The sequence below is a fragment of the Fistularia commersonii genome, chromosome 7 (genome assembly GCF_037954325.1).
Source record: "Fistularia commersonii isolate RoL2024-O1a breed Wild chromosome 7, RoL_Fcom_v1.0, whole genome shotgun sequence".
Lineage (NCBI taxonomy): Eukaryota > Metazoa > Chordata > Actinopteri > Syngnathiformes > Fistulariidae > Fistularia > Fistularia commersonii.
In genome coordinates, this window is record NC_141290.1 from 7,997,708 (window position 1) to 8,019,788 (window position 22,081).

Consider the following 22,081-nt stretch of genomic DNA (forward strand, 5'->3'; position numbering starts at 1 on the left):
ATTTGTAAAAGAGACTGCGTTCAAGCATTCAATGCTTTGTTTATTGAAAATGACAAGATATTCTTCATAATACAAAAAAATTATACAGAATACACACTGCATACCATGTCCAGTATAAAAAAAAAGAATATTACAGGTATTACAAAGGTCTTTCATTAATTAGAAATCCCGTCTTCACCGACAGATTTTGAAAAAATTGGAGAAAACTTACAATAAGGCACGGCCGGTACTATCTGAGAAGCATGATGCATACAATATGTAAAATAACCCACGTGACAGAAACCAGAATGACTGTTTTAGAGATTTTTTTTTTTTTTTTTTTTTAAACAAAGTTAAAGACAAGTTCTTGCACGGAAGAGGCAAATCGCGAGTCTTTGCCAGCCGTGACATGTCACTCGACGTGGACACGTGCTGTACATCATCAGTATTTTTCACAGATGTCTCAGATGCGGCGGCTTTTTACCAAGCGCAGTCTTTTAACCTCTGCGATCTGAGGCAACTTGTAAAAAGAACAAAAAAAAGCAAGGTCGCCAACTCGAAGCGGAGGACTGTGTTCAACAAGATTGGGATGCGAGATCGCCGCCGACGGAACAATTTTAACAAGAAATGATATTTTTTTTCCACTGACCCTGGATCAGGATTTGTGGGTGGTGAGGGAGAGGAGCAGCGAGGAGGGTGTTCCTTCCAGGTTTGGCATGGGGACAGGCATGTGTCCGTTGATTAGGCTGGGGAACTACGGAGGAAGAGAAAGGGGCTGAGAGTTAGAGGGGAGGGAACGCAGACTCTATGAAAGCTGCTTTCCGGTGAGGAACTGCGAGCATTGTCACCGCTCTGGTTTCCTGTTTTTTTTTGTCTTTTTTTTTTTTCTTTTTCATTGTGGCCTCTTCCTTTTTGTCTCTGTCCCCCTGCACATCCGCAACAGAAGGAGAAGTCGACGTTATTTGTGAGCAAAGAATCCGGTTAAGGGTGTGAGCGTGTGCCTACGGAAGCGGCGTGATGTGTGAGCAGCAGCCCTAGAACCAGTTCGCCCTGTTGAGACCGGCTCCCCCGGGTTCAAACAGGAAGTATTCACAGGATTTCCTCTCGCAGTCACAAGCATTGAAACAGGACACCTTCGCAGGATCGGCTCGCAAGTCTTGACTAACCCCACCAAGGTTGTCTGCTATTTAGCGGATCACAAAATGCCCGGCTCCCTATTTGTCGTCTATGAATTTACGAGCAAATGTTTTTGCCCTGGAAGTTCGAATACGACGAACAACAAGCGACATTTCAGCATGCATAAGTAGATTCATTTTTGACCACTTGTATTGTTTTTCTTGAAAGTGCCTGTGCAGATGAATCGATATTTTCAAAAGTTATGTATTTTGACACTTCATATCTACTCCCTTGATATTTTTCACAAACTTCCACATCGTGTTGCCAAAAATGACCCGTAAACACTGCACTTTTTTTTTCCCCCAGCAAATCTGAACCCACACCCTTTGTGTATGTATGTGTGTATGTGTGCGTGTGTGTGTGTGTGTGTGTGTCACCTGGAACAAGGAGCTGTGGCCCTGCAGCCGGGCGGGGCTCAGCGGGGCCACAGGGCTGAGGCTGCTCCAGAAGTGGATGCCGGACAGCAGGGGACTGTGAGCCAGCAGCAAACCGGAGGGAGTCTAGGTGGGGGGGACAAAAAAAAGGAAGGAAGAGGAGGCGTAAGGGATAGACAAAGGAAACTAGTTAGGATGAGAGATTTTGCTTTTCACGTTACGACATACATTACATGCAGAAACGCTAAATGCATGTACATTTGGAAAACGGAGGCCGGTTGTGTGTGTGGAGGTGGGGTCGGGAGGGGTGTGTCTCAGAACGCGGAATCCTTCTCCACCTATCTTCTCCGCTCTTTTCTCTCCCCCTCCCCCACTTTCCTCTGTGTCACCCCAGGAGTGAGCCAACGCTGTGGCCCCACTCTCATTATTAATGGGGCTATTGCAGCATATGGCATCATTTAGGGCCTCTCCACCACGCTCACAGGTTGGGAGTCGCAAGTTTCTTGTCGTTCTCCTGTTTTTGCTTATCTCATTTTTTTTTTGGTGTCTATTCGTCTTAGGATCAGTGTCAACACATCTCCCCGATGCGGTTTTTAAGGTGGTACCGCGGTGACGGTACATGGAAGTCGGTCAAAACAAGAGAAAGAAGGAATGCAGATCTAAAATACTGGCCCGCCCTGAGTTTGGCTGTCGGGCCGGTGATGGATCTCCATGCTTTATTGTGAGATCTCAGAAATCCTGGAGCTCTAGAGGTGATAGGATTTGTGCTGATTGAGGAAGAAGGGGAAAGACGGGAACGGGGAGAAGGTGACCAGGAAGACGCGAAACGATAAGAACTCGTATTAACGTTCTAGTTTTACGTTGTTGTTCGAAATAGAGGAAACGTGAAGGGGGAACATCAATAAACTGATGCTCGAGAGAAATTAGCAATTGACCTGAGAGCTGCGGATACTTGGGAGTGGACACCGAGCGAAACCAAAACCCTGCCTCTGTGTGACTGACACAGACAAATGTGAAGTGATGTTGAAAAAAAAAAGTGTAAACACAGCCCCACGACTGCCAGAGACTTTTTTTTTGCATCCATTTTTCAAATGTGCGGGGCTTATAATGCCGAGAAAACTATCCCACGCACGTTTTAGGGCGACATTTATATATGCATAAAATGTATGGCTAATGCAGCGTACGGATGCGATCCTTGATGTTTTCACAAAGCTCTTCCGTTCTAACTGGTGGGACGTTTTTACCCTCGACATCCAAATGCCTCCCGACTCTCACCTGTGCAGTGAAGAAGGCCGGAGTCAGGGAACCGGACGGCAGGGCCGGACTGTTGAGGGCGATCGAGCCGATATCGCTCCCTGCCAGCAGCAGAGACGGAGCAGAGATCTCCAGGGCTTTGGGCTTTTTGCCTTTTGGTGGGAGTCCATCTCCATGGTTACTACTATTACAACTACTACTACTAGTATTTGTCGAACTACTGCCGCCGCCGCTGCCGCCCTTCTTTTCGGGGGGCTGCAAAGCTCGTTCCCTGTGCCCGGAAGAAAGGTTGAGCGGCTCGGCGCTCTGCTCGCAGTCCTCTTCCTCCTCTTCCTCCTCTTTGACCGTGGGGTTCCAGGTGTGGCCGGGGCGGGTTTGAGAGGAAGACGGCGATTTGGAATGACGGGGGGGCTTGGGAGGCCTCTGAGAGATGTAGGACTCGGGTTTGACGGCGGGAGGCGAGCTGCCCTCACTGGCGTTGTTGCCGAAGCGGATGACCGAGCGCGGCTCCTCCTGGCGCTCCCACAGGCCTCGGAGCAGCTCCGGCTGGTTCTGCAGGGAGCTGATGCTGAAGGACGAGTAAAGACCTGAGCGGAGGTAGTCATTTCGACATTGCTGGTCCCCCAGGGCTGCCGCCAGGGCGGTTCCTTGGCCTACCTCCTCCTCCCCTTCCTCTTCTTCCTCTTCTTCTACCCCCAGCTCGGGGGCTTCTCCCTCCTGGAGGGTAAACCTTCCGGCGGCCAAGCCCATCTCCACTGTCTGGGGGTCCATCTTCAGGATCTCAGGGAAGGATACAAACTTGTAGACAAATTTCTGGCCAATCACCTTCTTGATGATGTTCTGTGAAGCAGACACGTTTACAGTTTGGTTTTTTTTTCCAGGCAGAAACCTCTTGTCTTTGCAGATATCAAATCATTTCTCACTAATTATCTTCTCTTATTCATGCGTTTTACTCATTTTTGGGCTTGTTATATTAACGTTTTAACTTCTTGCCAACTAGCAAACAACGTTTCCGCCCCCCAATGGACTCAAGAGTATCACACAGCCGGGGTGGGAGTCAAAGTCCAAACACACAAGCGGAATTACTAAAGAATCACCACCCATTTGTAACAATTCCAAATGAAGCCACGACGGTTAATCGTCAATTATTTACCTTGTCATAGTAGTAGCGCAGGGCTCTGCTCAACTTGTCGTAGTTCATGTTGGTCTTGTTCTTACGAAGCCCCCACAGCTTAGCCACCTCCTCAGATTTGAGGAGCTTGAACTCGCCGTCCGTGGACGTCCAGCATATGAGGTGCTTGTGACTCTGGTCCAGGAGCAGCTGCAGCAGGAACTGCCACAGGGTGATGGCGCTGTCCATACCTGCGGCGAAACAACCGCGGGTGAAGCAGAGAACAGAGTCCCCATTGTTTTTTCAGCACCAATTCCAATTCAAATCACTTTTTTTTTTTTTTTTTTTAGAAATCTCTTTAATTATTGAAAAAATACATGATTTGATATAGATAAAATGTATTTAAACGGATGACATATTTACTATTTGATACTTTTATTTGCTTATACATTATTCCTTTAAATGTTATATTTAATATAAATACAAATATCTTAAGAATAATTTGTTTTCCATTTATTTGAAACTTTTTTGCTTCTATATTATCTTAAAATATTATATACAAATAAAAAATATAAAAAACAAAGTCCTATATTCACAGTTTATTTTTATCTTCTAAGTTGTTATATTAAAAATGATATTTTAAAAAATAAAACATTTTTGAAAAGTCATTTATTTGCCTTTTTTATACTTGTAGTTGCTTCTCTAATTCTTCCAACTGCTGTGTGTTTTCTTGTCATTCTTGGCTTACTCTTCCTCTGTCTTTCAGATAAATTAACATCTTTATCCAAGTTCACGTCTGAGGCTGCTTTGAAAGCAGTTTCTTCTTGACTCCCAGCTCCTTCTCAGATCTTCTCCACTGTAATTTCAGCCCTTTCTTTCCTCTTAATATCTTCCAACACATTTCTATTTCCCTAGGTTCCATGATCCTATGGTTGATAGTGTTTTACAGGATACACAAAGACCCAGGAAACCTAAAACATCGAAGCTCGTGCTGTGTCGAGGATCATCGTGATCATATCAGTCTTTCTCCTCCATGATGTAACTAGAACATGATAACGTAAGCAACACCGCCTAGCAGGTGTTGTGACAAAAGCAAAAACCTCAATGGAGCAAAGCGGTTTTGCTTTTTCAAATAATTTCCATTTTTCAGTCTAAATCAGATTAGTGGCTGAAAGGGAGCAGCTTGTTTTAACTGTAACTTGCGGTGCGAGGAAGAGTAGCTCGCTGTGTGTTTGAGTGTAGTCGCGTAGCAGCAGCGGCAGGAAAAGAGAAAAAAAAAATCTATATAAGAAGGAAGAACAGCTCAAGCCAGAAATATGCTGCGGCTCAACCTGGCCCTCCACAGGAAGTATGCTGGGCCCAGGGTGTGTTATTCCTTTAATAGAGGAATGTGCAGCCTCGAAGCTGCTGTCTGTCTGCAAGCCACTCTTGCATTACTGGAAGGACATACCGGTGTCACCGGGGTTGTGCAGCTCCAACATGGTCAATAAAGTATACCGGTGAAATAATGACAAGCAAAGGCCAAAATGAACATATTTCATTAAAAGAAAGGAAACAATGGTTATTTTCTGCAAAGCCAAGACAAGATGAGGAACACTTTCAGGGTTGATGATCTAAACTGGCACGGTGTGCAGATGCACATTAGAGACAAACAACAGGCGCCATTCATTGTATCAACTGAAAAATATCACATTTTCAAAATGATAATCCATATACTCTCCCATGCCTTCATTTTAATTTGCATTCTAGAAGATGGGAAAGGAGAAAATAAACTTTATCTGAGTGCAGGAGTCGTTAAAGTGCAATACTTTGTTATTTTTAGGAGTGCAAATTTTTGGGATAGCACTGCTGGTGAGAAGACTGATCTCGGTCCTCGGAGAGAAAAGCTTAGTTTGACCCGCTTTGGGTCAAAGTTAATTTGGATAATAACAAAACAACGAATTAAAATGTATATGAGCAGAAGCTGTTACCTCAACATTACCCGTTTTAAAGACCAAACACTGATGGACTGGGTAGATTCTGAATGTGAGGACCGACTGATTCTAAAATCCAACAGGCTGCTCCTGTGAGTCCAGACAACGGGGAGGAAAAGAGGGGACGGAAGTCTTTTTCCAAATCACACTGTCCCCAGAGTTTTCTGTCCGCCATGTGAAACTACAAACCTGTCGCGGTCCGGACTTCCTCTTATTCTATTTCCAAGGACAAACGTTGAAGAGAGGGGATCCCACAGCAGGGGAGAGCTTCCCCCTTCTTGCCACACTTCCCACTGCAATCCCAGACAGAAAGGGTCATCAGAGGAACAATCCCCGTCCTTTTTCCTGCTCAAGTTTTACCGAGTTGGAACCCGTCCTTGCGAGGGGGGGGGGGGGGGGTCCAGTTCCCTCATACTGGTCTAGTCTTGCCTTTAGTTTTTGTCTAGACGCAAACTTTTACGAGTCGCTTCATATGGCAAGGTGAAACAGGAAGTCAGAGCCTCGGCAGCTTCGGCAGGAAATGCGCCGCGCCGTAAAGGTGCAGGTCAGGCAACACCTCCTATTTCCACAGGTAAGGAGGATCTCAGGAGTATCACACACAAACACTCACTAACACGTCTGAATACATGCACACCTAACTGTTGGGTTGATATATGTCTAATTCTGGGTTACAACACATATACGTGTCGATATATTCATATATATAAACACATACACACTTACAATTGCCCCTCATGGACAAACAAAGTGATTCTGACACACATCTTACCATGGGGTATATCTATTTCTGGGATACATTTACATGTAACTGTTGGGTACACATAATTCTGGGGTATATGTATGTACACACACACTCACACACTCACTTACACACACACACACCACAGTTATATAGTTATACATAATTGTGGGGTCTATATACCTCTCCCCCCGGGTTACATGTAAAAATAATTCTGGGGTACATACCCACATACCCCCTTCGCCGATTTATCTTTTACATAATTCTGAGGTATATACACACCTCCCCGTTGTAGATATACATATATAATTATAATGTAAAATGTAAATATAATTATGGGGTCTATATAACTCTCCCCTTTAGTTGCATGAATATATAGTTTGGGGGCATATACCACCCCGACCCCTCGGATTGTATACATAATTCTGGGGTATATATAACCCCTCCCCCAGGGTTACATGTACATATAATTCTGGGGTATATACACGTCGTTTTTGATGTGTGTGTGTGTGTGTGTGTGTGTGTGTGTGTGGGTATATATACATATGTATACCCACACACACCTCCCCCCGGGGGTTAGCTAGATATATCCCCCCCTCCTCGCCGGGGGTCGCCGCGCAGCCGCCCGGCCGAAGCCCGGGCCCCAGTCTCGGCTCGTCGAGCACAAAGTCTCGCAGTGTGTCGGTCGAAGCGGAAACTCCTAATGAGATTAGCCGGGAGTGCAGACGTGACTTAGCCGTGACTAAACGAGCCCCTTCCGGTCCGCGGACGGAGGGAATTCAACCCCGGCCCGTTTCGAACGCATCCCTTCGCATCTCGGGTTTAGTTTCCGGGGTGTTTTCCTAGCCCCCCCCCCCGCCCCCCTCTCCGGAGTTCGACCGGGTTCGCCGGATCGAATCCGCGGTCAGGAAGCCAGTTCGACGCCGAGCTCGGTTCTTCCCCGGTGACTCATTTCCAGCGCAGACCGGAAGGCTGCCTTTTTTTCCGGGCTCGACCGTCCACGCTGGGCCGGCGTAAACTCTGAAAATACACTTTTCGAACAGTTTAACCGAACCGGGTCCGTCCCGACCGGTCCAGACCCCCCCTTTTTTTTGTTTTTCACCGACGCTCTTTTCGACAACAAAAGCGCCGAGCGGAAAAAAAAGACACGGCCGTTGTTCTTGTCGTTACCTGCGGTCTCGGCTCTCTCCTTTCCCTCCTCGTAACTTTACGGAGAAGTTCGGTCGGTTCCCGGACTTCCCATCCTCACCTCTGTTCTTCTCGGCCCGCGTCGCACTGAAATAGGATCCCGGGCAAAATGTCTTTTTGTCGGCAGGAAGTCGGAGCAGGCAGACCCAGAGCCGGCCGACTTCCTCTCCCCTCCGATTCCCCAGGCGGTTCTCAGTCTGTGTAAACACCCGGTTCCACCCTCCTCATTCTCCGCCTGCCCGCTGACGGTTGGCGCTCGGCCCCTGCCGCACGCACGCGCCCACGCACGCACTCACGCGAGCACGCGCAGGAGCTTCCCGCGTGTCTCCGCTGCGTGGCGCGCGGGGGTGCGTGGGAAAACGTGGTTTTAAACAGCCAATCCACGTTCAAAAAAAACTAAACAAAACAAAACAAACAAAAAAATAAAAAATAAAAAATAAAACTTAAAACTTCAAAAAACTTAAAAGTGTCGCTATTGTGTTACAAAAAAAAAAAGTGACCACGCATTAAAAAAAAAAAAAAAAGGAACAGAATGATTTATTTGTGTATATCAACTGGCCCATTCGGCCAGATAGCCAAATGCTAAGGGCAACCGGGCCTCCAGGGGCCCCCAGCTTGTCCCCTTCATCATAATTATGTAAAAACTAGTTATATCTATTAACTCTTAAAATGGGAAAGCACGCGTTGATTCAAGTGTAAAGCAATGCCCAGTTAATGTTACTTCTTCTTACTTTCCTTTCGGCTTTTCCCTCCAGGGATCGCCATGGTGAATCGACCTTCTCCATCTAACCCTATCCTCTGTATCCTCCTCTGTCACACCAACTAACTTCATATCATCTCTCACTACGTCTATAAATCTTCTTTTGGTCTTCTAGACCTCCTGCCTGGCAGCTCCATTTCCATCATCCGTCTACCATTATATTCTCTATCCCTCCTCTATACATGACCCAACCATCTCAGTCTGGCTTCTCTGACCCTCTCTCCAAAACATCTAACATGTGCTGTTCCTCTGATAGACTCATTCCTGATCCTATCCATTCTGGTCGCTCCCAAAGAGAACCTCAATGTCTTCATCTCTGCGACCTCCAGCTCTGCATCCTGTCTTTTTATCATTGTCACTGTTTCACGTCCATACAGCATTGTTGGTCTCACCACTGTCTTGTTCACCTTTCATTCTGGCTGATACTCTTCTATCTCATTGCACCCCTGATACTTTTCTCCACCCATTCCAACCTGATTGAACCCATTTCTTTACCTCTTTTCCACACTCTCCATTGCTCTGGACCGTGGACCCGAAGTATTTTTAAATTTCTCCCTGATCTCCAGTCCCTGCAGCCTCACCGTTCCACCCGGGTTCCTCTCATTCACACACATATATTCTGTCGTGCTGCATGTGACAGAAAATTCATTACTATGATTATTGTTATTTATTCACTTATTTACGTGTGTAGTTCTATTTGTACCTTTTTTTTGTATTTATTTGTGATTCATTAAGCATATACATTGGGTCAGAAGTCATCTTATAAATTAAAGACAATGATCCCACAATAAAATAAAAAAAGATGAAGGTTGACTGGAATTAATTGGAAAAATTGCCCAGATGTGTGGATTAGAGCGTGAATAGCTGTCTTTCTCTAAATGTGGCCCCGCCATTGACAAATAGAAATGAATAAGATAAGACTGACCGAAATAAATAAATAAAGATGATAAGATATAAGTAGTGTCAATGTATAAAATAAACAAGTTAAAAGATCAAATACAACCACATATGAGTGCGTTTGGTATTACCTGGAAGTCTGATGGCCACGGGCAACAATGACCTCCTGTGACGTTCGAAAGTGCACCTCCGAGAAATCGATCAACTGCTGAATAAGCTCTAGTGTCACGGGGTGGATGAAAAGTGCTATTGAGAATCGCCATAATCTTGGAGAATATTCTCCTCCCAGACATCACCGTCAGCCATCCTCAGGTTGCTGCCCCAGCATGCAACAGTGTAAAAGATGGCGCTGGCCATGACAGACTCATAAAACATCCTGAGAATTGTTCAGCAGATGTACAAGAACCTCAGCTGCCTCAGGAAGTTGACATGTCTGGCCCTTCTTAGAAAACCGCATTTGAGTTTTTTTGTCCTGTTCAGCGCCAAGGTATTTGTCGTCATCCACAATGCTTTGAAATATAAATAAAATGAAAAGATACGTGCGCGCTTGTAAGAATATACAATGTCTAAGAATGTAAAAAAAACGTAGCAAAGATATCAATGAATATGTTTGACATGGTAGTGTATAGTGCACAGACAGGTATTTTCAATATATTTAATATCTTATATTTATAAAATAAATATTCTATATTTATTTTACATTTTAATATTTTTAATTTTGACTTCAACAGTCCAATGGCTTATGTTAAGGGAGTGCAACCTTTTTGACGCTTGGGCCACAACGGATTAAAAATTTGACAGAGGGGCCGGATCAGGATCAGATGGATGGAGTGTTTGTGTCAACTCATATAAATGACACTGATAGAATAGAAGACCCTGTAAAAGCCATTACATGAAAGGATGTGGCCATTTAGCAAAGCATGAATATGCAAGACTTATTGTACAAATTGTTTCCCAAAGGCACTGATTGTATAACACGGCAACAGGAACTCAGGTTCAGCTTCAGTGGGAACAGTGTTGTTGATCTCCCTTTTTCACCAGTGCATCCAAGTCAGGGGTTATTTTTGTTGGGGCAATTCTCAGGATGCATCCGAGCTTGGATCTGTGACAAATTTTGTTGGGGTTTATGACGCTGAATGTCTGCTAAGATACCGCTATATGGTCAAAAATATTCACTCACCCGTCCAAATAATCGGAATCAGGTGTTCCAATCATTTCCATAGCTGCAGGTGTATAAAATCACGCATTTAGGCATGCAGACTGTTTTTAACAAACATTTGTGAAAGAATGGGTGGCTCTCAGGAGCTCAGCGATTTCAGCGTGGAACTGTGATAGGATGCCACCCGTGCAACAAATCCAGTCGTGAAATTTCCTCAGTCCTAAATATTCTGTCAGCTGGATTATAAGAACATGGAAGTGTTTGGGAACGACAGAAGCTCAGCCACGAATTGGTAAATCACATAAACTGTCAGAGCGGGGTTGGCGGATGCTGAGGCACACAGTGTGAAAAGGTCGCTAACTTTCTGCAGAGTCAATCGCTACAGACCTCCAAACTTCACGTGGCCTTCAGATTAGCTCAAGAACAGTTGGCAGAGAACTTCATAAAATGGGTTTTCATGGCAGAGCAGCTGCATCCAAGCCACCCATCACCAAGTGTAACGCAAAGCGTCGGATGCAGCGGTGTAAAGCACGCCGCCACTGGATTCTAGAGCAGTGGAGACGCCACCAGTGCACAAAGAAAGGTCCAGAAAGACGTGGATGAACTTGACTGGCCTGCACAGAGTCCTGGCCTCAACCCGATGGGATGAATTAGAGCGGAGACTGAGAGCCAGACCTTCTCGTTCAACATCAGTGTGTGACCTCACAAATCCGCCTCTGGAAGAATGGTCAAAACTCCTCATTAACACACTGCTGAACCTTGTGGACAGCCTTCCCAGAAGAGTTGAAGCGGTTCTAGCTGCAAAGGGTGGACTGACGTCGTATTGAACCATGTGGATTAGGAATGGGATGTCACTTAAGTTCATATGCGAGTCAAGGCAGGTGAGCAAATATTTTTGGCCATACAGTGTATGTAGGTCGAGCAAAACAACGTCAGCATCTGTGTTGTCCTCCGGAAGTTTGGAAACCCGGTTAGTCCCTAATTTGAATGCTAGCATAAAACTTGCCTTGGTACTTGCCTCTTTAATTGTGGCTTGTCGGTGACATTTTTTTTATTTTTTGCTAACAGTGTAAATTAGTGTTAAAAAAACCCCTCTGAGCCGAGGCCACCGGTCTCTTACGTAGACCGCTCACAAGTTAGCATGCTTTGTGGCAAAGTGTCAGCTGATGAATTTCGTGAGAGTTTCTTGGCATATCAGGTATACAGCTATTGATCGGACTTCAGCTAAAAAAACATTTTGCTGTTCAACCCCTATTTAGCACTCGCTGTCCAGTTTTCCTTGATAAGATCATTTTTACAGAATAGTTAAAAGGTCAAAGTGAAAAAAATGATGTAGAGAGTAATCATCACACTCCAACAAAGGTCAATGTGCACGAGGAGTGCGCCATCTATTGGGGGAAAGGTAAAATAAATTAGGCTTAATTATGACAAAAGTTTTTGACAATTATTGACCTTAAGTGACAGTCCCTTTTTTCTTTTTAGCCTTTTGATGAGCAACCTGTATTCTTCTTTTACTTTTTTTTCTGCAACTTCCTTCAGGGGTCGCCAAAGCGAATCAACCTCCTCCATCTAAGCCTATTCTCTGTATCCTCTTCTCTAAAATCCACGAGCTTGTCGTCGGTCACTCCATTCATAAATCTTTACCGTGGTCTTTCCCCTTGGACTCCTGCCTGGCAGTTCCAACCTCAGCATTCTTCTGCCAACATATTCTCTATACATCCTGTGACACCCCAAAAGAAAATCTAAACCTCTTCATCTCTGCAATCTGGAGGCGGGGTACACCCTAGACTGGTCGCCTGTCAATTGCGGTTTTATACAGACAGACAACCATTCCCTCTCATTCACACATTTGGGCAGTTTCTCAGTTTATCCAAGTAACCTGCATGTTTTTGGATTGCGGGAGGAAAGCGGAGAACTCTGAGGAAACCCACGCAGTCACGGGGAGAACATGCAAACTCCTTCCTGTTCCAGTGGGCAATGGTACAGTTACCTCTTTTCCACTCTGGACTGTTGACTTGAAGTACTTAAAATCCTCCACCCTCTTCATCTCCAATCCCTATAGCCTCATCATTCCACTTGGTTCCCTTATTCACACACATATATTCTTTCTTGCTGCGGCTAACCGTCATTCCTCTCCGCTCCAGAGCATACCCCGACCTCTTTACATTTTCCTCCAACTGCTCCCTGCTCTCACTAGATCACTGTGTCATCCGCAAAGATCATGGTCCATGGAGATTCCTGTCTAACCTCATCTATCAGCCTGTCCATCACCACTGCAAACAAGAAGGGGCTCAGAGCTGATCGCTGATGTAGTCCTACCTCCACTTTGCAGCACACAACTTTTGCATACATGTTCTGCACCAGCCTACCATACTTTGCTGCCACTCCAGACTTCCTTACACCGCACCATGGTTCCTCTCTCGGCACCTTGTTGTATGCGTTTTCAATTTGTAGTACTCTTTCTATGTATGAAACCACACTGCTGGTCACAGATGCTGACTTCTGCTCTCAGTCCAGTTCCCACTTTTTCCCATGACTTCATCGTATGGCTCTTTAACATTATTCCTCTATAGTTACTGCAATTCTGCACATCTTCCTTATTCCAAAAAAATGGGCACCATCATGTCATACACCCTCTGTTTGGCCTTTGCTACCTCTACCTTTACTTTACACCGAGTCTCTCTATACTCCTGCCTGCTCTCTTCAGTATGCAGTGTCCCACTTTAACCTCTTTATCTGCAAATACCCCTGTACTTCCTCTTTCGACCACCAAGTGTCATTATTTGCTTTCTTCCTCGACAGCACACCAAATACTCTCCTACCAGTCTCCCTGATCACATAAGCTGCAGTTGTCCAGTCATCCTGAACCTCTTGTCATCCTGAAAACCACACAGCATCTATCCTTATTCAGCTTCCACCACTTTTTCCTCTGCTCTGCCTCTGTCTTCTTCATCTTCCTTGTCACCAGATTCATCTTACAAACCAGTCTAAGCTGTGTGGCTACTCTCTCACCCGTCAAGACATTTGCAGTCATCGATCTCCTTCAGACTGCTTTGTGTGGCAGAAGTTCAAGGTGGAGATGGGAATACGTCAGGCATCAGCTGTGAACCACTTCCTCTTTGCAGTGGTGATGGACAGGAATCTCCACGGACCATCATGTTTGCAGATGACGTTGTGATCTGTAATGAGAGCAGGGAGCAGGTGGAGAAAAATCTAGAGGGATGGAGGTATGCTCTGGAAAGGAGAGGAATGAGGGTTAGTCGCAGCGAGACAGAATAAATGTGTGAATGAGGGGAACCAAAGTGGAGCAGTGAGGCTACAGGCTGTAGAGATAGAGTATGGAGGATTTTATGTATTTAGGTTCAACAGTCCAGCACAATTGAGTGTGTAGAAAAGCGGTAAAGAAATGGGTTAAGGCAGGTTGGAATGGCTGGAGAAAAGAATGAGGGTTAATGTGTGATAATAGAGTATGAGCCAAGGAAGTGTGTACAAGACAGTGGTGAGACCAGCCATGCTGTGGGGTTGAAAGACTGGCATGGAGGAAAAAACAGGAATCGGGGCTGGAGGTCGTAGAAAAGAAGACATTGAGGTTCTCTTTGGGAGCGACCAGGATGGATATGATCAGGAATGAGTCCATCAGAGCGAGAGCACATGTTAAATGCTTCGGAAAGTCAGAGAGGCCAGGCTGAGATGGTCTGGACACGTACAGATGATGAATATCTTGGTAGAAGGATGCTGAGGTTGGAACTGCCAGGCAGAAGACATCTGTCAGGGGAAGACTAAAGAGAAAATTTATGGATAAAGTGAAAGAGGACATGAAGATAGTTCATGTGAGAGGATACAGGCTAGATGGAGGAGTTTGATTTGCTGTGCTTATGATTATCATTATTATTATTACAGTTGACAAAAATACAACACTGTACATTTGAAATGTTGCTCATATAGTAAAAATGTTGAAACATTTTAATAGCGAAATACAGAGACGTGGCAATGCGGTCTTAGTGCAGAGCATGGCAGCAGTCAGCCGTCATTGCACAACTGCACGTCTCCTCAGTATTTGAACAGTAAATGTGAAAATCCAGTAATTTTGAATATAAAAAAACAATCTGAATCTGGTGAAGTGAAATGAAAAGTAGCATTATTGTGCTAATCACTAATACATATAACCATTTTTACTATTTTCCATGATTGGCAAGTGAGGCATGGCCTCTCTTGCCTCAGTGCAGTCATTCCTTGCAATTTAAATCTGGAGAAATAAAAAAAGATGATCATGTGCACGTTGTACAACATGCAACATTTAAATCTGGTCGAATACATGAATTCAAACTGTGACTATCAGCCTTTTTTTTTTCTCGTCACGGTCCGGAGACAATCCCGGTCACTCTGTTCCAACACTCGGTTCAGCGCCCCGGAGGGTCAGCGGTCCCGTGAGGAGACACCGGCGGGGGCGGAGCTCCCGACGCGCGGCCTGATTGGCGGCGGGGCCCCGGGGGGCCCGGAGGTGGTCGCAGCTCCGCGGCGAACCCGCGGCCAGTGCAGCGGAGTCCGCCCGAAACACGATGCCTCGTTTTACCGTCCACATCCGAGACGAATGGCTGGCGGTGCCCTGCCGGGACACCGGGAATTCGATCCGGTGGCTCGGACACGAAGCCCTCAAACGTTACGTGAAGAACAAACCGGACAACGGCGGCATCGCGGCCGTGAAGGACACACGCTTCGTCGTGCGCAGGTGTCAGGGTTTGGGGCTGCTGGACGCGGACGACACCATCGACGATGTGTTGGAGGACAATGACTTCGTGGAGCTCGGTAGGACCGTGCGCATTTCACATCCTGATAACGCCACGTTTGGAGGGGAAAGTGGAGGTGTCGTGCGTAAAGTGCGCACACAAGCGAACCTCCCAATACAGGTGTGATCCTCCAATGACTTTGTGGCATCTCGTTCTCACAGCTATTGAAGGAGATACCGTGTCTACCGACTTCATTCCGTGTCAGCCTGGAGTTTCTCATCTGTATCCTTCCACTTGTTTGTGACCGTTTTTCGAAGCGTCCCGAGTCAGATTGACGCTTTCTTGAAATCGTTTGTTACCGTCGCACCGCCTCCTAAAATAAATGTTTGGTAGTCAGAAAGTCGACACACAGTTGAACGTCTGTCCTTAGATATATCGAATAGTACGGCGGCGTATAAAGAACCTGCCGAAGTAAGTCCTTTCGTTTTACCGTCTCGCACAAACACATCCACGCTATTCCATCTAAAGTCGAGATTTCTACATCGTACGCTACAAATAAGTGTTTTGTCTATAATACCCTCGGATAGTTGCTCGTAGAGTTTCTCTGTCAATTGCAGTACATTTCTTTGGATGGCAACAGCCTGACGTCGACGGATCTGGTCAACTTGGGCAGAGGGGTCTACAAGATAAAGGTAATGATCGACAAATTGAATTCCTGTCCCGGATCATCCTCGGGTAATCTTTGACCTAACCTAATCACTCCTTGCACCTGCAATTTCAGCTGACTCCGGAGGCAGAGAGGAAAGTTGTGCAATCCAGGGAGCTTTTGGACACCATTGTCAAAGAAAACAAAGGTTCTTGTCAAAGTCTAAATTAAATTGAAAGATCCATCTTCTTAGAAACTGAGGTTATTTTCTAAATGCCGTTCTTGATGTGTCGCCGTCCAGTGGTTTATGGAATCACCACGGGTTTCGGCAAATTCGCCCGGACCGTCATTCCCGTCAGCAAACTCAAGTAAAGACAGTATCTCCCTATTCTCTTCCGCCAAATCATCTTCTTTGAGAGTACGAAGCTTTACGCTGACAGCCGTGAACGTTTGATTCTGCAGGGAGCTTCAGGAGAACTTAGTGCGCTCCCATTCAGCCGGTGAGAAAAGGTCCCGTCGATAGAACTGTCGAGAACAGATTGTTTTTAGACCTTTGTGCTCCAATACACGATCTTTCTGGGTTGCAGGTGTGGGAAACCCGCTGAGCCCAGAGAGAACCCGCATGTTGCTGGCCCTGAGGATCAATGTCTTGGCCAAAGGACACAGCGGAGTCTCTCTGGAGACGCTCCATGCCATGATCCAGGCTTTCAACGGTAACCCGTCTGCTTTTCGGTTTCAGCGGTTCGAGACGATGGCGCCGCTTTCTGTAGGAGTCTGACGGCCGCATGACCGGTTTTAAACTTTTATCCGTTCGGCAGCTTCTTGTCTCTCGTTTGTCCCGGAGAAGGGAACGGTAGGTGCCAGCGGAGACCTGGCGCCCCTTTCTCATTTGGCCTTGGGACTGATGGGAGAGGGTAAAATGTGGTCCCCCAAGAGCGGATGGGCCGATGCCAAATATGTAAGAACGACAATGACTCGCTTGATACAGTAGGAACTGCGTGCGGCAAAAGGCCGCAAGATCATATAGCAAAACATGTTTGCTTTTGATGACCCTTGACCTTCTTCATGTTTTTCCCCCTCTCATCTCTGAACAGGTCCTGGAAGCCCATGGACTAAGGCCAATATCACTAAAGCCCAAAGAGGTAATGTTTAAAAACAACCGAGCTCACGTCCTTTCAGTCCGCTCGCTGTAGAGAATACCGATGACCCAGGGTTTAAATGGGTCCACACCGCATCATCTTTGGATCTCCAAAGCAAAGATTCAGAATAGCGGTCGCGATTGTACCACATAGTACGAGGCGATAGAAATGAAAACTTGATTTAGTCGATTCTCCAAGTGATGACTATTAACTTGTCTTTCCTTTACAGGGCCTTGCGTTGATCAATGGGACTCAGATGATCACCTCTCTGGGAGCGGAGGCTGTAGAGCGAGCTCAGGCTATTGCCCAACAGGCGGACATAATTGCTGCCCTGACCTTGGAGGTGCTGAAGGGAACCACCAAGGCCTTCGACAGCGGTGAGCCGAATCCCCAAACAGGACGAGATCATTGACCCAAAACCTCAAGGCTCTCAAATGTTATTATCCCTTGTGTGTGTGTTTCTGTAGACATCCATTCACTGCGGCCCCACCCGGGTCAGATCGAGGTGGCCAAACGTTTTCGCTCTTTGCTGGACTCCGATCACCATCCCTCCCAGATTGCAGGTAGGTAGTAGGTGCGCCCATATTATTAAACAGAGGAGTTACAGAATACTATATAGTCATTCTCAATATGATATCTTAACGTTCAGCAAGGAGGCTCCTGTATTCAAATCCATCTGGGGCAGCTTTGGGGAGTTGCATGTGAAAAGACCCTCCTCTTTTTGGGCTTTGCTACAAGTATTGGGTGCATAGATCGTAAACCACAAGGCTTTATCTACGATACAGTACACACTTGCTATCCTATAAACCAGCGGTCCCCAACCTTTTTAAGCATGAAAATCATCATTTGTACCCAGAGAGATTTTCTTTGCGCACCGGTACTGGTCCGGGCGCAGCTACTATAACCGCATAGTTTGTAAACTGTCAAGTTGAACTTCATTTGAGTGATGTGTCGCTGGTTTGCTAGAGAGCCACAGGTTCTGTGACAGGGTCCAGGATGCCTACACCATGCGATGCTGTCCCCAGGTAAGCCTTATATAACATCGTACATTTTCGTCGTCGCTCCAGATCCACTCGTATGTCAGCAGTACCGCAGTTGCCGGGGTGTTAACGACATATCGAATCGGTACTATGTCGTTAAAAGGCAACCGCGCACACAAATCTATTGTAGCTTTGTCTAAAATCACAGGTGCTGTGTTAAGTTTAAACTGCCAGAATATCAGCTGTCCTAAGTTATATATTCACAAGTCAGATTTTCTTTTTTCAACTCCTGACTCAGCATAATGAATGGACCCATATGAGAAGATTGTCCGTCTGTTTGTGAATGTGTCCTATTCTTCTTCTTAAATAGGTTCACGGAGTCACAAATGACACAATAAAATTTGTCCAGAACATCATCAATACAGAAATTAACAGTGCAACTGACAACCCTGTATCCTCTCCTGTGCAGACTTCACTTTTTCTTTACAAATCTGTGTTGCATGCTTACTACATTTGTTTAAATGCAAAGCGTTTTTTCCTTAGCAGCTATATAAGATGGTTTTTGCAGAAAGAGGTGAAACTATTTCAGGGGGGAATTTTCATGGAGAATACCCTGCGAAGGTGTGTAGAAGCCAAGGATATCCTAACTTTTTGGTGTTTTCCATAGATTTTGTTCTTCTTTCATCGCTCGCTCTGTCTTTGCTGTAAGGCTTTGGATTTTTTGGCCATTGGAGTCCATGAATTGGCCTCTATCAGTGAAAGGAGGATCGAGAGACTGTGCAATCCGTCTCTGAGTGAGCTACCGGCCTTCCTGGTCAATGAAGGAGGCCTAAACTCAGGATTCATGATTGCTCACTGCACCGCCGCAGCCTTGGGTTTGTATGAAATAAAATCAGCATGTATCTAGTCTACATTCGGTTTCACAGTAATCCAACTTAAACGCAAAGTGATCATTTGTGCTGTTTTTTAGTTTCAGAGAGTAAGGTTTTATGCCATCCGTCGTCGGTGGACTCCTTGTCCACCAGTGCCGCCACGGAGGATCATGTCTCCATGGGCGGCTGGGCTGCACGGAAGGCCCTGAGGGTGGTGGAACACGTAGAGCAAGGCAAGCCGACACGTGTCGTGATTTCGTAACAGATTTGAGCGCCTGAAGTCTGATTTAAGTCACAAAGTGGTTTTTAAAAGAACCGTTTGCAATTCAGCTGTTTATAGGAAGAAAGGACAAGTAGATCTTCCAGTCGTAGTAAATCTATCTAATATTGGTATATTGAATATTGGTGGTCACTGGGAGTCTCCAGCGTGGCCTTTTTGTCAGAGGAACTGTAAAATGCAATAGTTCTTCATTATACAAGCAGGGGTAGACCAGAGATCGGTGAGCAGAGCATGTTATATTAAGACATTGTCAATAATACGCATTACAACATGACAAATATTACATATCGGAACTAGTGAGTCTGTCCCTGAGTGCTATTATTGTCACAGTTGGGTCAATAACTGCCGTGCACCAAACAAATGCTAGTTTGTATGTCCGTGAAGGTTTTTCGGTCATCTAGGTCACGGCTTTCATACCGAAAACACATCCTACTACTTTTTTTCGAGAGGCTTCTTCGGTTACACTTGGTTAACATGTTATCGTTAACGATTTACGCGCAGTGCCTCGAATGAAATCGAGAGGGGGTTAAAAAAGAAAATCACTAAGGGCTTGAATTTGGATCCTTCTACATATTCTGTGTTGCCCTGAAAGAAGCGGGAACTGTATAGGTTGAATGCAAATTCACTTACACTGAAAACAAATGCCGTACTTTGCTGTTTATCATTATTTCAGATATATTCAGTTCTAAGATTAGTAACATTCATTATGTTTTTTTTTGTCAATCAGTTCTTGCAATAGAGCTGTTGGCAGCCTGTCAGGGTATTGAGTTTCTCCGTCCGCTTCGTACCACCACTCCACTGGAAAAGGTCTATGAACTTGTTCGCAGTGTTGTCAAGTAAGTCAAACAGTGTGGCCAAGGTACAAATCCCACAAATGATGTACAGAATAGTTAATATTTATCTGCTGTTCCACTTTTACGTTTTCCTCTCTTTCCTGTTTTCAACAGACCCTGGATTAAAGATAGATTCATGTCTCCTGACATCGAGGCTGTTCACCGTCTCCTCTTGGATCAGAAGGCAAGTGCCGACGGAACGAGTCGGTGCCGTCGAGACCGGAAGTTTCCCACTCGTATATTAAAAGCGTCTGAAATGTTTCACTGTATTTAGACGTTTTTATGTTGTCAAATCAGGTGTGGCATGTAGCCAAGCCTTACATCGATAAGTACCAGACAGAGTATATCCCTGAATCCCGGCCCGTCTCCCCGACCGCCTTCTCTCTGGACTCTCCAGCATCGCCAAGGAAACGTGTTCGTCACGAGTGAATTCACGCAGACGCATACCTCCGCCTTCTTTTCCTTTTCGCAGTCGCCAGCGACGATAAGTTACTCGTCACACTTCGTAGGATGCAAATGACTGTCTGCTACCCATCTTTTTAAAAATGCATACTTATTTTGATCTTAATTGTCATAATAGTTTTGCATACTATATTCACTGTTCTGGTAATTATCATGTAACAAAATTGCATTTAGCCTGCACTGTGCATGACGGTTGTATTTATCAACATGTTTAAAATGTGTCTGAATTAGTTTTTATTGCATCATGTCTACCTCAGCCAGTATATCTACTAACCTAGCAAATCGGTTCGAATGATATAGCCAAAACTTTTGTTTGATTTAAGCAAAAAGGTCCTTCATACAATTCTGTCTGTGGCCTTTCTGTGCGGAGTGCACATGTTGGCCCCCTGCGACCCTTTGTGCAGGATAAGAGGTACAGACAACGAATAAATCCATTTCTGTGATTATATGTAAATGTTTCTGGAGTAATAGCTTGGAATTGTGAGTGACTATCATCAATAAAACTTTTTGATGCAACAGCCTCAGAATTGTTCTCAGCTAATTGTAGAATTTAATACCTGCAATGTTGCTTTTAAGTGCAATGGATGACATCTGATGCTCTTCATTATGTTGGCTTGTGTATAGAAGCAAAATTGCAATAAATAATCACAAATTTCTAATGAAAAGAAAACAACAAAAATATTTAAAATACATCCACGCCGAAACAAATGTGCAAACGAAAAGAGGAAAATAATAGATACGCGTATAAAATAAATGAATGCATATATTGATTTCTCGAGGCCTTGTCTGACATTTTTAATTGCATTACTATACGTATTCCTTTGCCATCATTGTCCTGCATATTTCTGGGGATCAATTTACAGAAAATTAGGTAATATTTGCTCATGAAAGAAAACTAGGGAAGTTCAATCTAATGTCTTTCATTATTAAAAAAAAGTAGAAAGAAAACAATTTACTTCTGGAGTTACTCTGTTCAAGGCAGGTTAGTGTATATTGAAAGAAAAATAACTACCAAACAGCATGCAGATGGCGGAGATGGGTGCTCCTCATTTTGGGAACACGCCATACTGGTGAGGCTTGGGAGGAAAGCCTTGAGGTTAGCATGATTCAAATCTCCAGCAAGGATGATAAATTCATGTGCTGTTTGTTGCTCACTGATTGCCTGGCACAGTTCACCATGTGCTACATTCCTGTCACTGCTGTTGGAGGTGGGAGGGATGTAAACAGAGAGAGAGGATATGTTGTAAGTAGCTCCACTTAATGTTTGTTCACTGTAGACTTAAGACCCGCTGTTGTGACCCGTCAGTCTTTAGACATGGGATGCTACTTCTGCAGTCGTGGGTTGTTGACATGACAGAACATCCAGCATCTCCTCCCTGAGGTGTTTCTTGTTTCCCTCGGACCTTTTGTCGGCTTGTGAAAGAAAACCGTAGACATGTAAATAGTCTTGAGTTCAAAACAAGCAGGTACCTGTGAGCTCTTTCGGCAACTTAGCTCAGCGTGGCTAAATGCATCAAATGCATCCGGAGATA

General features: G+C 45.1%; 2 protein-coding genes across 4 annotated transcripts; one reads left to right on the plus strand and one right to left on the minus strand.

Moving 5' to 3' along the window:
- Positions 1-23: 23 nt before the first annotated feature.
- LOC147232589 (ETS domain-containing protein Elk-3-like) lies at positions 24-7,988 on the minus strand. Of its 3 annotated transcripts, XM_086149502.1 has the most exons (6): positions 7,777-7,913; positions 6,057-6,160; positions 3,937-4,145; positions 2,805-3,623; positions 1,533-1,655; positions 24-905 (listed from the first exon to the last, which is right to left on the minus strand). In XM_086149502.1, the coding sequence occupies exons 3-6, from the start codon at positions 4,141-4,143 to the stop codon at positions 762-764; spliced, it is 1,293 nt and encodes a 430-aa protein (XP_086005628.1). In that variant the 5' UTR covers positions 4,144-4,145; positions 6,057-6,160; positions 7,777-7,913; the 3' UTR covers positions 24-761. The 3 variants fall into 3 exon arrangements, with proteins under 3 accessions (XP_086005628.1, XP_086005629.1, XP_086005627.1); XM_086149503.1 differs by lacking the exon at positions 6,057-6,160 and having other exon boundaries at positions 24-733; positions 7,777-7,988; XM_086149501.1 differs by lacking the exon at positions 6,057-6,160 and having other exon boundaries at positions 7,777-7,988.
- Positions 7,989-15,103: 7,115 nt separating this feature from the next.
- On the plus strand, positions 15,104-21,067 carry hal (histidine ammonia-lyase). Its single transcript, XM_086149504.1, has 20 exons — positions 15,104-15,416; positions 15,559-15,619; positions 15,781-15,808; positions 15,955-16,029; positions 16,119-16,191; positions 16,285-16,351; positions 16,446-16,483; positions 16,571-16,696; positions 16,802-16,941; positions 17,078-17,125; positions 17,352-17,499; positions 17,590-17,685; positions 18,089-18,147; positions 18,473-18,553; positions 18,658-18,723; positions 18,812-18,977; positions 19,073-19,207; positions 19,982-20,090; positions 20,202-20,271; positions 20,385-21,067. The coding sequence occupies exons 1-20, from the start codon at positions 15,170-15,172 to the stop codon at positions 20,514-20,516; spliced, it is 1,965 nt and encodes a 654-aa protein (XP_086005630.1). The 5' UTR covers positions 15,104-15,169; the 3' UTR covers positions 20,517-21,067.
- The last annotated feature ends 1,014 nt before the right edge of the window (positions 21,068-22,081 follow it).

What these genes read in the sequence shown, in the direction of transcription:
- LOC147232589 (XM_086149501.1), bottom strand. Translation starts at nt 4,143, where the DNA reads ATGGACAGCGCCATCACCCTGTGGCAGTTCCTGCTGCAGCTGCTCCTG. An exon ending in TGCGCTACTACTATGACAAG is followed by an intron (nt 3,624 to 3,936) that starts GTAAATAATTGA and finishes TCTGCTTCACAG; the next exon opens with AACATCATCAAGAAGGTGAT. An exon ending in GCCACAGCTCCTTGTTCCAG is followed by an intron (nt 906 to 1,532) that starts GTGACACACACA and finishes GCGGATGTGCAG; the next exon opens with GGGGACAGAGACAAAAAGGA.
- hal (XM_086149504.1), top strand. Translation starts at nt 15,170, where the DNA reads ATGCCTCGTTTTACCGTCCACATCCGAGACGAATGGCTGGCGGTGCCC. An exon ending in CTGCACCGCCGCAGCCTTGG is followed by an intron (nt 18,978 to 19,072) that starts GTTTGTATGAAA and finishes GCTGTTTTTTAG; the next exon opens with TTTCAGAGAGTAAGGTTTTA. An exon ending in CTTGTTCGCAGTGTTGTCAA is followed by an intron (nt 20,091 to 20,201) that starts GTAAGTCAAACA and finishes TGTTTTCAACAG; the next exon opens with ACCCTGGATTAAAGATAGAT.